Source organism: Colobus angolensis, unplaced genomic scaffold (genome assembly GCF_000951035.1).
Source record: "Colobus angolensis palliatus isolate OR3802 unplaced genomic scaffold, Cang.pa_1.0 Scaffold45, whole genome shotgun sequence".
NCBI classification, from domain to species: Eukaryota; Metazoa; Chordata; class Mammalia; order Primates; family Cercopithecidae; genus Colobus; species Colobus angolensis.
This window is the reverse complement of record NW_012117932.1, coordinates 4479698-4493359: the sequence shown is the minus strand read 5'-3', so window position 1 is coordinate 4493359 and position 13662 is coordinate 4479698. Positions and strand designations below refer to the sequence as shown.

General features: G+C 47.2%; 1 protein-coding gene across 1 annotated transcript in view; it reads right to left on the bottom strand.

Annotated features, from left to right (window-relative positions):
- The window catches only part of EMILIN2 (elastin microfibril interfacer 2), a 74097-nt gene that overhangs the window by 9665 nt on the left and 50770 nt on the right, over nucleotides 1–13662 (bottom strand). Inside the window, exons 6-7 of the mRNA XM_011957819.1 lie at nucleotides 5452–5674; nucleotides 40–208 (exon numbers count right to left, since the gene is read on the bottom strand). Of these exons, the coding sequence (XP_011813209.1) occupies nucleotides 40–208; nucleotides 5452–5674 (392 nt within the window). The remainder of the gene's footprint in view (nucleotides 1–39; nucleotides 209–5451; nucleotides 5675–13662) is intronic.

Here is a 13662-nt window from a genome sequence, read left to right as displayed (position 1 = left end):
CCAAGGCCGCGCCGAGGGCTCAGGCTCCACGGCGCCCACAGCCACAGCGCCCACGTCGCCAGCCGAAGGGACTTCCAACGGGGGAACCTCCCGATTCCCATTTCCCAGTCCTCTTGGGAAGCAGCCGGAAGCTGCCGCCCTTTCCTCCTTTGAATCCGTTCCTGGAACTAGCCCTCCAGGAAGCCCCTCCCGACTGTCCACGGGACGCCTAAAAATACCCGGGTCTGGCTGAGGAACCGCTCGCAAAGCAACGCCATCCCCCCGCCCCCGTCCGTCTGGTGCCCACAATGCCCAGAGTTCCAAGCCCAGCGATTAGGACGCAACAAAAAGCAGTGACTGCATCTTGACCTGCTGTCTAGTTTTGTTTTAAAACTCACTAAGCGGGCCGGGCACGGTTGCTCAGCCTGTAATCCCAGCACTTTGGGAGGCCGAGGCGGGGGGGATCACTTGAGCCCCCAAATTCGAGACCAGCCTGACCAAGATGGCGAAACCTCATCTCTTCCAAATATTAAAAAAAAAATTAACCTGGTGTAGTGGAGCACACCTGTAATCCCAGCTACTCGGGAGGCTGAGGCAGGAGAATCTCTTGAACCCAAAAGGTGGAGGCTGCAGTGAGCCAAGATAGCACCACTGCACTCCAGCCTCACTAAGCTGGGGAGAAGGGCAGTGGAGGTGCTTAACGGGTTCAAAAATATAGTTAGACAGAATTAGTAAGATCTAGTATTTGATAGCACAACAGGGTGACTGCAGTCAGCAATTATCTTTTGCACATTTTTAAATAAAAGAGTAGAATTGGAATGTTTGTAAAGAAATGATAAATGCTTGGGGTAATAGATACCCCCATTACCCTGATTATTACACACTGCATGCCTGTATCAAAATACCTCATCTACCCCCATACATATATACATCTACTCTGTACACATAACTAAAAATTTAAAAAATAAAACTAAGATAAATATGGCAGATCAAATACATGCCCCCCCCCTCCACCCACAAAGGCAGGTTGCCAGAACACCCTGAGAGAGGTGGTTTCTCCAACAGCCTTTCCTAACCAATGTTCCAGAAGCGAAGCCCAAGAGAAAACAATTTGAGTGATTACTTTCTCAATTTTCCCTCAGGATGATACAGAGCTAATTCCATTCTAGATACGGAGAAGTTAGTTCATTCCGTACAATAGAGTGGCATCAGGGTTAACATCTCTTTGGAACCCTGGTTGCAGAAGGCTGGGTTAGACAGAGAAACTGAGGCAGGTGGATTGAAAACCATGTAGATACCAGCTACAGTGGAAGACAGGAGTAAGACACCAGTCTAAAAACACTAAGTGAAAGTCTGCTCCCTGAATAAGGAGGCTCACAGTCCCCATCCTCTGTTAAGCTCCCAGCCACTTGCTTATACCTCTAGCTGAGATAGAAGGATTCTTCAAATTGACTCTATAATGATGCCCACAGTCATGAAACTCTATCTAGTGTCTCCCCATTAAATGTGAACCAAAGTCAAAATCACCTGACATAGGAGGAAAGCCGCCAGCGTGAACGACAGGGACCAAAGCAAGCCACACCAACTAATGAAAAGGAACTCTAAAGAGACAGACACAGTGCAAGAAAATAAACACATACTATCCTCAGAGAAGCAGAAGACACTGCATCCAAGATGCAAGAATTGTTTGCTATACAAAAGGGATAGTCAGAGAATAATGGTGAGCCTTTGCTGATTAAAAAGGCACTTGCCAAAATCAGACATTTCAATGAAAGGGATTGGTAGACAAAAATCAAGGAAATCTTTCAGAAGATAGAAGATGATGACAACATGATGAACAATAGGAAGGAAATCATAAGAAAATTAAAGGGTCAACCTAGGAAGTCCTTCCAGAAAAAGAGAGATCAGAAAAACTGGCATGTAGGGGTAATGGAGTAGTAAGGAGAGAATTATCAAATAAACACACAACTTCCCAGAACTGAAGAAAATGAAAGATCCCAGCACAATTATTGAATAAAAGGAATAAACCAAGCCACATTCAGAACAGTGAAGATAAAAAGGAGATATTACAAACTTCAAGGGAAAAAAATATAAAAACTGACTGCAAATCAGGAAGGCATCACCAGGCTTCTCAACAGTATTGCAAACTAGAAGAGAAGGGAACAATGTCAAATACTGATAGAATATAATTGTCAACCTTGAATTCTATACCCAGCAAAAATACCCATCAATTACAAGAGAAGAATAAAGATATTTTTAGACAGGCAATACTTTAAAAATTTTAAAATGCTATCTCTCAAGCACCCTTTCTTAAAAAGGTATTGGGAAATGTACACTACAGAAACAAGGGACTAAACCATGAAAAAGCAACAGAGTAAAGAAAGGGGAGAGAGCTTAAAGACATTTCTAGGATAGTAGTGAAGGCAGGCTCAGATTGAAAGCCTTATATGCAAAAGTCTAGAGAATAACCAGTCCAGGTTAGATCAGAAAGAGCAAGAATTCCAGGAAGGAGGTCAATTTTTTAAAAAATGGAACTGACAAATGATCTGATACTTTTTATGATATGGAAAATTGTATTAAGAGGCTGTTGAAGGGTAGGAAGACTCCAAAATAGATACATAGGATATAAGCAACACTACTACCAATTAAGAGAAAAGTAAAAAGGAAAGTAACACAATCTTAGAGAGCTATTGAGCTCAGCATAGCATAGACGTTGCATATTGACTGTAGGATGACTCTGTTGGGAATTGGGAGGAAGGGGAGTCAATATACAATGTCTAAAGCTGATAAATCAATTTAGAAATACAGAGGTAAGTACCAAAGAAAAGAAACAGCTGGAAGAGTTACATGTGGCTGCCTCTGGGGCGTGGGAAGAAGGATGGGGAAGGGGGCAGCGGAGCTGGTTTTCATTATGAGCTTCTCAGTGTTATTTTACTTATTTTTATGAAATATAATCGTAGAAGACACTGAGGGCCTGTTTCTGACCTTTCCCCTCTAATCCAAGCACACTTGGGTCAACTCCTCATCTTCCTTTTCTTTCCTCCTCCTCTCTGGACACTGTCTTCCTGGCTCAGAAGCTGGCCTGCCTCCCAGGGCACACGCCTCTGCCTGAGCCCCAGCCCCACCCTCCCTGCTCTTCTTGGATCGGCTCCATCTGACATCACTCCTCTCTCTTCTTAACCTCTCTTTCCTTCCTCCCCCACTAGTTTCTTGCTTTCAGCCCAAGCATGTGTCTCTCCATTCAAAACTCAGGAGAAAACAGAATTTTCCTCTGTCCTTCAACCATCGATAAGTTACAGTCAGCAAAGCATCTTAAAATGGCAAAGCACAGGCCACCCAAACTGGCCCTTATTTTCTTCCCTGTCCCCACCAACCCTTCAGATCACCCTTTGCCTCTGAAATCCGCCCTTGTTCTCCCTCATCCAGGCACACGGAGTCCTATTTTACTCTTCCTTCTCCTTTGGTCACCCCCTCCCAATCTTTCACACACAAATTTGTTGCTAGGCCCAGCTGATTCTAATTTTGAAATATTGCTTGGATCCTTCATTCACACCTTTTCCAGAATGCTCTTTAGAAAGCATTCTAATCATATTTTCTGCTCAAAAAGCTTCCATTGTTCTCCACTTTTCGTAAAAATCAAACTGACTGTCCTCGGCCTGACATTCTGAGTCCCCCGCCTCCTTTGGCTGCCATCAGTATGCTCACTGGTACCCAGCTCTCATGTGACTTCCCTGGCTTCGTGCCTTTGCCATGTGCACCCCTGAAATGGCCTCTTCCAGCACCCTCACTGGAAGCACCCTCACAACGGCACCCACTCCTGAAGTCCCAGTTCAAAACCACCTCTTCCATGAAGCCTTCTTGGATTGGTCCAGCAGGCTTGAACAGTCCTGCCTCTGCACCAGGAAGCAACATGGACCTTGGGGTCTGTTTCTGTGGTTCAGACCTTTCCTCTCTGGCTGACTGATGAGTACTTGAGCATCTTAATTCTCTGCCATCCCCAGGGCCTAGCACAAGGCCTGGTAACTGACACTGAACAATTTAAGCATTGGGCGAATAAAAGAAGGCTGAACCTATCAATGACAGGCACTGTGGGCTATGCACCCTAATTCCTGCCAGCCATTAAATTTGGGAACCCTAATTTTGCCAACAATAATTGCCATTCTGGGGTCCTAACAAGGCAGTTCTGATACATATAGGACAGTGATCATTCTGTCTTTTACTATAATCCATTTTAACATATCAATTACTCCCTCAACACCCAGACTTGTTGCACTAGTGGAAGGCTGAGGAAAAAGAATGAATTAGATATTGCTTGAGCCAAGTATCTTCAGTGGATCTCCTTGGGGAGTCTGTGCATGAGTGCCAGGGACAGCTGAAGGCTCCAAAGCAGCCCGCCACAACACAGCAGAGACAGTCATGAAAAAGCGACGTCTCATTCGGATGGGTGCCCCCAGCCCTGGCCTCTCCCAGCCCCGCTCAGTCCACAGCATCACGTGGGGTGCCGAATGCACACATTTATGACCAAGTCTTAACAAAGGCTGGATAGCACTCTGCTCATTCTCTCCAGCAGCCGGCTGCTTTCTGAACTGAACATGTGTTTCTAATTCAAGAACGGACCATTTGAAATGAATTCTTCCTAAGAGCCAAGGGTTGCTCCTCATGTGTTTTAACTCCTGAGGAATGATAGGGACAGACCAGCCACACCACACCAGGCCTGCCTGGCACCCCGCACGGGTCGGGGAGGGTCACAGCCTCATCATGGGTGAACCTGACATGTAGGGATTGAAGGCCATTCCCTCTCCTCGAAAACTCCTATTGAAAGTCAATTTCAAAACCAAACATCAATTTCAACTTTTACTAAAACAAAGACTTTCCTAAGAAAATCCCCAATAATTCATGGGGTGATGTGCTAAAAACAAGTGTCTTCCCCCCGAACTAACACCCTCGCTCATTAAGGAGTCAGGGGTTGCCTCCTGTCTCCAGGAAGCCCTGCTTTCTGCAAGAGCCCTGAGCAGCTGGGCTGCAGGAGGAGACCTGGGGAAAGGGTTGGCCCTGTTCTTGGCAACTAAGGAATGTCTTGTCACAGAGCAGAGGCTGTTGGAGAAAGCCTGGCCTTAGCTGTTAGAGCCTGTGGCTGAGACTTGGCTGTGGGAAAGCCACTGGAACCTTGTCCATGCAACCGGCTCAACCTGCAGTGCCCTCCTGTCATCCAGGCAGAAATTGATGCCCATCAGATGAAGCAATGGATGCGGGTATGCCCCGCTAATGCCCCACTATTTGTAAAACACTGTGGAAATATTAAGTGTAATTCATCAGAAGTACAGTGAAGGTGAAATCTGATCTCCCTGCCATCCAAAAGGTATACCTGCTGACCAAATGCTGAAACTGGAAGTGTTTTAAAGATGCTGATCAAGACTTCAGACTTTTTAATAAAAAAAAAAAAAAAAAAAAAGCGTCAAAGTGCTGACATACAGAAAGCTAAGTGGATGGACGGAAGATGCTTTCACAGTTGACTGCTCCGCTGAGTGGCAAAGCTCTAGTTCCTGGGAAATAACCCCCATACCATCATGGACTGAAGCATGAGAAATGCTGGACTCATCAGAAAATTCAGAGAAACTGTGGCTTGTGGTGCTGAATGGGTGCGGGGTGAGCTTAGACAAAGGGGTTTTTTCGAAGCAACAGTTGTTGGCCTTCCCTGAAGGACAGGAGGGCAGGCCACCAAGCTGGCTGACAAGCAGGCATGCAAAAGGATCCCTGATGCCGAGAAGGCAAACGTGCATTCCCTGGAATAGTTCTACTCCAAGTCAGTGGCCATCTCAATGCTGCTTTTGAGCTGGGCACTGTGGCTCATGCCGGCAATCCCAGTACTTTAGGAGGCTGCAGTGGGAGGATCGCTTGAGCCCAGGAGTTCAAGACCAGCACTTTCAACATAGCCAAACTCTGTCTTGATAAAAAACTTAAAAAATTAGCTGGGCATGGTAATTTGTGCCTGTAGTTTTGCCTATTCAGAAGACTGAGGCAGGAGAATAGCATGAGCCCAAGAGTTCAAGGCTATAATCGTACCACTGTACTCCAGCGTGGGCAACAGAGCAAGACCCTGTCTCAAAAATAAATAAGTACGTAAATAAATGAATGCTGTTTTCGAATTTGGTTTCAGTGGAAAAAAAAAAAACCCCTTGAGCTTCTAAGAGGGAGCACTGCGTTGGTTGCACTGCAGAAGGTACCATATTGACACCAAAATGATAAGAATCCAGACCTAACAATGTGAAACCGGTAGAATAGGGCTAAATACAGACTATGGGTCTAAATTTCTGCAAAGTACAAACTAGTGAATGTTGAAATATAAATACAGCTTTAGTCATGTATGCTAGAATCCGTGGCAATACATTTGAACTGGAAAGTAATTTGCTATCACGGAACCCCAACAGAGAAGGCACTCACCCAGCTGAGCATCAGCAGCACTTGAAATTTTTAAATTTTTTTTAGAAATTCACAAGCGAGGCCAGGCGCGGTGGCTCATGTCTGCAATGCCAGCACTTTGGGAAGCTGAGGTGGGTGGATCACCTGAGGTCAGGAGTTTGAAACCAGCCTGGCCAACATGGTGAAACCCTGTCTCTACTGAAAATACAAAATTAGTGGGGTATGGTGGCAGGTGCCTGTAATCCCAGCTATTCAAGAGGTTGAGGCAGGAGAATTGCTTGAACCCAGGAGGCAGAGGTTGCAGTGAGCCGAGACTGTGCCACTGCACTCCAGCCTGGGCAACAGAACAAGACTCTATCTGGAAAAAAAAAAAAAAATAGCGAGAAAGAAATTCACAAGCTGATTCTAAAATTTACGTGGGCATGCATAGGAGGGTCTATACTGCTTGATTTTAAGACTCACTATAAAGCTACAAAATAAGCTACCAGGAGAGACGTCAAAAACTGGAACAGAATGGAGTCCGTAAGTGGGCTCACACAAACTGACTTCTCCTGGTGGTGCAGTGTCAAAGTCAGTGGTTCATTCTGTGTCCTCCCTTCGCCCTGCCTCCTCTTTGTTTTTGGGCACAGCTTACCTGGGGTGGGTAGATCCCACTGTCTCTGGGGTAGCCTTCCTTCAATTTCTGGGACTAGAGCCAGCAGTTTTTTTGTTTTAGTCACAAATTTAATTACAAATTCCTGGGCCTCACCTCATCCCTGCTGAACAGCCATCTCCTGAGTGAGCCCAGGAGTTCCTTTTTTTGTTTTTTTGTTTGTTTTTGTTTTGTTTTGTTTTTTAAGATCCCAGAGGCATTTATGCACGCAGCTCTGGAAAAGCTCTGTTCTCAGAACACTTCAGCTCTAAGTTCAAGGCTAAGATGCAGAAAAGCAGCCGCGGTTTACACAAACCGAAGAGCATCGTAGGAACCTGGTGCCCACAGGATAAAGGGGGCGAGTTGTCAGGAGTTCCCTATGGCCTGAACAGAAGCAATTTATTGAGCCTTTAAATGTTTATAAAACCCTAAGTCCATCATGCTGCCTTGGGCCTCCACTCTCCCCAAACTCAGCTGATCTCGAGTTGGGGCAAAGGGGTCAGAATGTTGGCATCAGGCAGTGCCCTGGCCAGGCTTTCTGGTTAAATAGTTATTTGAGAAGGCTGTGCTTTTTCATTCTTATAACTTAAATAACTCCATAAAAGTAGTAGGCTGAAACCTGCAGCACTCCTAAAAGAAATGCTATGATGAAAATTACTCAGAGACATGAGCAGAAAAGGGTGGGAGAACAGAAAAAGGAAGTGATGCCGTTATGTCTAGTGTGCCGACATCGACGCCGGCCGGCTCTTCTTGGAAGCGTGACATCTGGAAAGAGAAGTCCCCTGCACACAGCTCCATCCCTCTGCCTACCCTTCCTGCTCGTCACCAGCACCCCTTCCGTCCCTTACTGGGAAAGGAACAGTGGGAGGGCGGGGTCCAGCTGAGGCTCAGCCTCTGCGTGGGGCCAGGGGAAGTTAAACCAGCTGGGGAGGGCAGGCTGCGCCGTTCTCCACATGCTGCTGCCACTGGGCTGCAGGCTGGGGCATCCTGGGTCCCAGGCATGGAGACAGCCTCTGCTGTCTCCCTGTGAATCACTGATGGGTCACTCAGACTCGAGTGGGGGTAAGGCTGGACAACTTGAGGAAAAGGAACTAAAGAGGGTGCCTGCTGAGGCAGGGCGAAGGCTCGATGCTCCCCCCACCTGTGAAAATGGGAGTGAGCCCATCTGGGAAGGAGGGCTCAAATCCGTACCACACTGTGTAGTAAAGGGCCTCGAGGCTGCTTTCCATTTAGAACCTAATTTGTTTATAAGTGATGAGATTCTGCTCAACAAAACTATTGATCCATGAGATACATGAAGCTGTGAATGCTGAAAAAAGGGAGATCTCTACGCTTTTTTTTTATTTTTAAGAGACAGGATTATGCTGTACTGCTCAGGCTAGAGTGCAGTGGTGCGATCATAGCTCACTGCAGCCTCAGACTCCTGGGCTCAAGGGATCCTCCTGCCTCAGCCCCTTGAGTAGGTGGAACCACAGGTGCACACCACCACACCCAGCTAATTTGTGATTTGTACAGACAGGATCTCACTGTGTTGCCCAGGCTGGTCTTGAACTCCTGTGCTCAAGTGACCCTCTGCCTTGGCCTCCCAAAGTGCTGGGATTGTAGGCATGAGCCACTGCCCAGCCATTTCGAAAGCTTTTTATACTGTCTATTTGAACCCTAATTTTAAAAAGAAGAAAAAGAAAGGGAAAGCAAGAAAAACAAACAAAAAAACCCATGACCATCTATAGCATCCCCGGAGCCATGAGGGCCCCTCACCCTGGGTCTGCTATGTTTACAGGCCCTCTCTCACTCTTCCAAGGCTGGAGGCCTGGAGGTTTATAGGTAGAGAAAGGGAGAAAAGTTCAGTCATGAACAGATTAAACATCCATTCTAGGGGATGCAAGGTTTAAGTAATAGGTAGTATTTCCTGAGTGATTACCAAGTCCAGGATACTAGTTAATCATCCACTGTTTATAAGCATGGATGAGCTCAGATTTCAATGGAAGTAATCACTCCCCAAATCCTTCAATAGCTTCTCATGGCACTTAACATCCAGCTCCTTTATCACAGCCTAGAAAGCCCGCGTGATCTCATTCCTACCGTCGCTTTGACCTCATTGCCAATGACCTTCTGCTTTGCTTATACACTTGGCCAGATCAGTATTCTGGGTTTTTCAAAAGAGCTTCCTCATAGCCCTTGAGAATGCTGCTCCCTCTGCCTGGACCGTTTTCTCAAAAGTATATTTTTTTGTATTTTTTGTAGAGACAGGGACTCCCTGTGTTGCCCAGGCTGGTCTCGAACTCTTGGGCTCAAGCAATACACCCGTCTGAGCCTCGCAAAGTGTTGGGATTACAGGCGTGAGCCACTGTGCCCAGACATGTGGACCTTTTGTCCCCCAACCCCCTGCTCCAAAAAATTGTCTGGGCACACTGATTCATGCCTGTAATTCCCAGCACATGTAATTACAGCACATGCCTGAATCCCAGGCTGAGGCAGGCGAATCGCTTGAGTCCAAGAGTTTGAGACGAGCCTGGGCAACATGGTGAAACCCATCTCAAAAAAAAAAAAATTAGCTGGGCATGATGGCACATGCCAGTAGTACTAGCTACCTGGGTGGCTGAGGTGGATCACCTGAACCTAGAAAGGTTGAGGCTGCAGTGAGCTGTGATTGCACCACTGTACTCTAGCCTGGGTGACAGAGCAAGATCCTGCCTCAAATATATATATCTGGCTGTGCACAATAGCTTATGTTTGTAATTCCAGCACTTTGGGAGGCTGAGGTGGGTGTATCACCTGAGGTCGGGAGTTCGAGACCAGCCTGACCAACACGGTGAACCCTTGTCTCTACTAAAAATACAAAAATTAGCTGGATGTGGTGGCAGACACCTGTAATCCTAGCTACTTGGGAAGCTAAAGCAGGAGAATCGCTTGAACCCGGGAGGTGAATGTTGCAGTGAGCCAAGATCGCACCACTGTACTCCAGCCCCAGCGATAGAGGGAGACTCCATCTCAAAAAAGTTTTATAGGCCAGGCGTGGTGGCTCAAGCCTGTAATCCCAGCACTTTGGGAGGCCAAGACGAGTGGATCACCAGGTCAGGAGATCAAGACCATCGTGGCTAACATGGTGAAACCCCGTCTCTACTAAAAAATACAAAAAACTAGCTGGGCGTGGTGGCGGGCACCTGTAGTCCCAGCTACTCAGGAGGCTGAGGCAGGAGAATGGCGTAAACCCGGGAGGTGGAGCTTGCAGTGAGCTGAGATCCGGCCACTGCACTCCAGCCCAGGCGACAGAGCGAGACTCCGTCTCAAAAAAAAAAAAAAAAAGTTTTATATATATATATAATATATATTATATGCAATATATATGTGTGTGTGTGTGTGTGTGTGTGTGCGCGCGCGCACGTGTGCGTGCATATAATTTCAGGAATCCCTTTTAAGCCCAAGGAAGAACACCTTCCCTTAACAGAAGGACACGAAAGAGACTTGGATCTATTTAAGCATCAGTTGAAGCCCCTTCTTCTCCCCTATTGGTTGCTTCTTGGATAATTCAGCCTCACCTCAGTGATGCTTCCAAAGGAAACAGGATCTGTGAAGAGGGCAACAAGCTGAGTAGAAACACCACAGTGTGTGTTCCTGGTCCGGCGATCTGCTTACTGGTCCAAAACTGTCACACATCTTCACCTCTGGACCTGTGCTCACTGTGGTAGATATCATGACCACCATTAATCCCCCTTCCTTCCCCAAACATACCAGCCACATCACCCTTCAAGAGCAGACCTGCTTTAACAATAGAATGTGGCAGCAGTGATGCTGCTCCAGCTCTGGGCTAGCCTGTGGGAGGCCCAGCAGCTTCCACTTTCCCTTGACAGTCACCATCGTCTGACTACTTGAGATGGCCATGCTGTGAGGAAGCCCCGGTTGGCCACATGGAGAGAGAGGGGCCAGGTGGAGGAGCACCGAGGCACCAGACGTATGACAGAGTCTTCACAGACCTTCCAGTCAACCGCAAGCCAAATGCAGCTGAGTGGGCGACTCAAGTTGATGCCACATAGAGCAGAAGAACCGCTGAGCCAAGCCCTGCCGGGGTTCCTGACCTACAGAATAATGGAAACTAATACATCTTTGTTGTTTTAAGCCAGCAAGATTTGGAATGGGTTGTTATAATGCAATAAATAGCTAATCCACAATGTCCTCCCCTCCTGCTTTCATGAATCCCATCCATCCCTCAATCAGATCCAGTAACACCTCCTCCTGGAAGCTTCTCTCATCTCACCTCATTCCTCACCCTATCAGCCTCTGTACTCTGCTGGGTAAATACCTACACTGAGGGATCAGCTCAGGGCTCAGCTCAGGGCTCTCTCCTCAGAATCCCTCCTTGACTTCCACTGTGGGTGCTTCTCTGAACATCCAAGGTATCTCATGCACACCCCATTCCTGTGACCATCTGTCTGCTTGTTTCCCCATCAGACTGTCTTTTATCCACATACTCCCCCACACAGCCATTACCTCCCACATAATAGGGACTCAATAAGATCTTACGAACTAAAGGGATCAACCGCTATGATTTCATTCACTCTCTCTGCAGACCTGAGTCTTTTTCCCACTGTGATTGCAAATGCTTTTCACTAAGGATTATACCTACTTATCTCCAGGTCCCCCAAGAGCCTTGCACATGGTAGGCACTCAATAAACATTCTGTTGACTTTTAACTGACTGACATGTCACTTTCATGGTGACCTTAGCTCCAGATTCTCCCATGTCCCTCTGATACTCAGGTTCCAGGTCTCCTAGACCTGGATGCTAGACAAGGCCAGAGGAGGCTCTGCTTGTTTATTTCTGGCTCTTTTCCAATCAATGAAATTCTCAAAACTCCATGCAGTCTACACTCACCACAATGAGTTCAGTCCAAAGGGATAATGCTTTGTAAGCTACATTCTCTTTTAAAAGGATTCACCCCCAACTCCTACTGCAACAGACAAATGTGAAAATGTTAACACAGCTTCCCACGCCACCAGAGAGTTCCAAATCAACTGGAAATATCTGATTCAATCTGTTATCGTAAGACACAGACCAGACAGCGTTGTCACCACAAGGGACAATCATTCTATGAACACATACAGGGTCTTGTGACCTCTACTCAACATTCCAGAGATAGAGGAGCTGTGTGGCCCTGGAGCGGGGGAAGGGCTGGGTTATAAATAGTGAGGTGCAGCAGGCCGGACACTGGGGTGGGGGCCAGATTCCTGGTCCTCCTGGGCCTAGGCAACTCCTCATCTGCAAGATAAACACAGTGCTCTGGGGACATCCAGGGCATTTCCCACCTACCTCAGACCCTCTCCACCCTCCTGAGCCGCCAGGACCTGGCCCTGGCTCTCTCTGGCCAAGCCAGAGCTTGCCTGCTTCCCATGTTCTAGCCTGCCCTGCCTTGGGTTTTATGTCACATCTGGGACTTGATCATAAAATCCCAAGGCTCACAGAGGCCGTAAAATCTCAGTTCCTTGTGCAAGGGCCTGTGTCACACGGAGCGGAACCAGGTCAGGGAGGTAAAAGTCCCAAAGGCAAGGAAGGGAGAAAAGAAAACAGGGACGGGGAGGTCAGGAAATAGGCTCCTTCTAGCACAAAGCAGGCCCCTCAACAAGTCCCCGTGGACCAAGTAAGTCTGCACTCAGCTCTGGGAGACACACAGTCATCATGGCCGGACTGGAAGAAAATAATTCTTGGATGTAGCCTGGCCTGGTTCCCATCCTGGCTCCCCCACTGAACAGCCACATGACTTCGGGCACATTTTCACTGTTGGAAAACAGCCTTTCTGTGAGGCTGTGATGGAATTCAGTCCCCTTGAAGGGACTAAGCCGGAGCTGTACATAGAAAGTGCTCAAAAACGCGAGCTCCCTCTTCCTTCCTTTCACACCCGGACTCCAACTAGAGAGGGCTGGCTCGTGTCTGAGGCTGTCTCAGAGTATAAACCCAGGTACAAGGGAAGTTCTGTCCTTCAAGGAGGCTGCGTTTAGCACCCCCAAGTAGCAAAAAATCTTATTGCATATATTACTCATTCATTCATTCATTCGTTCAACAAACATTTGTTGAGTGCCTAAGGTGTAGCTAGCATTGCTCTCAGCACTACTGCTGAGCTTCCTGGATCCAGGCGCTATGGAGCTTCAGATAGTTCCTGCCCCTAAACTGCTCTCATCCACAGTCGTGTCTGGAAACAAATATGACAGCATCTTATCTGCCATCAGCTAAGCCCTAAAGATGATAATGACACAGATAAAAAGTGATGCTTGAAGAGAGGTACGCAGGAGACTCCCTAGGTAGAAGAGAGGACAACATCCACTGCCCCAAGCTGTTATGCCAAAAATCTGACCCCAACTCTGAGCTCACCAACCTGATTCTACAGATAATGTTTTGCCATCCGTCTGTGGGAAGAACCAGTTTTCCTTTTTTATTTTCAATGTGTCGTGAACTGATATTTTTGTAAAATACATAGATCATGTGCTTCAACACTGCAATGTTGTTAGTTTGTTTATTTATTTGAGATGGTACCTCTCTCTGTTGCTCAGGCTGGAGTGCAGTGATACAATCTTGGCTCACCTTAACCTCCGCCTCCCAGGTTCAAGCAATTCTCCCACCTCAGCCTCCCTACTAGCTGG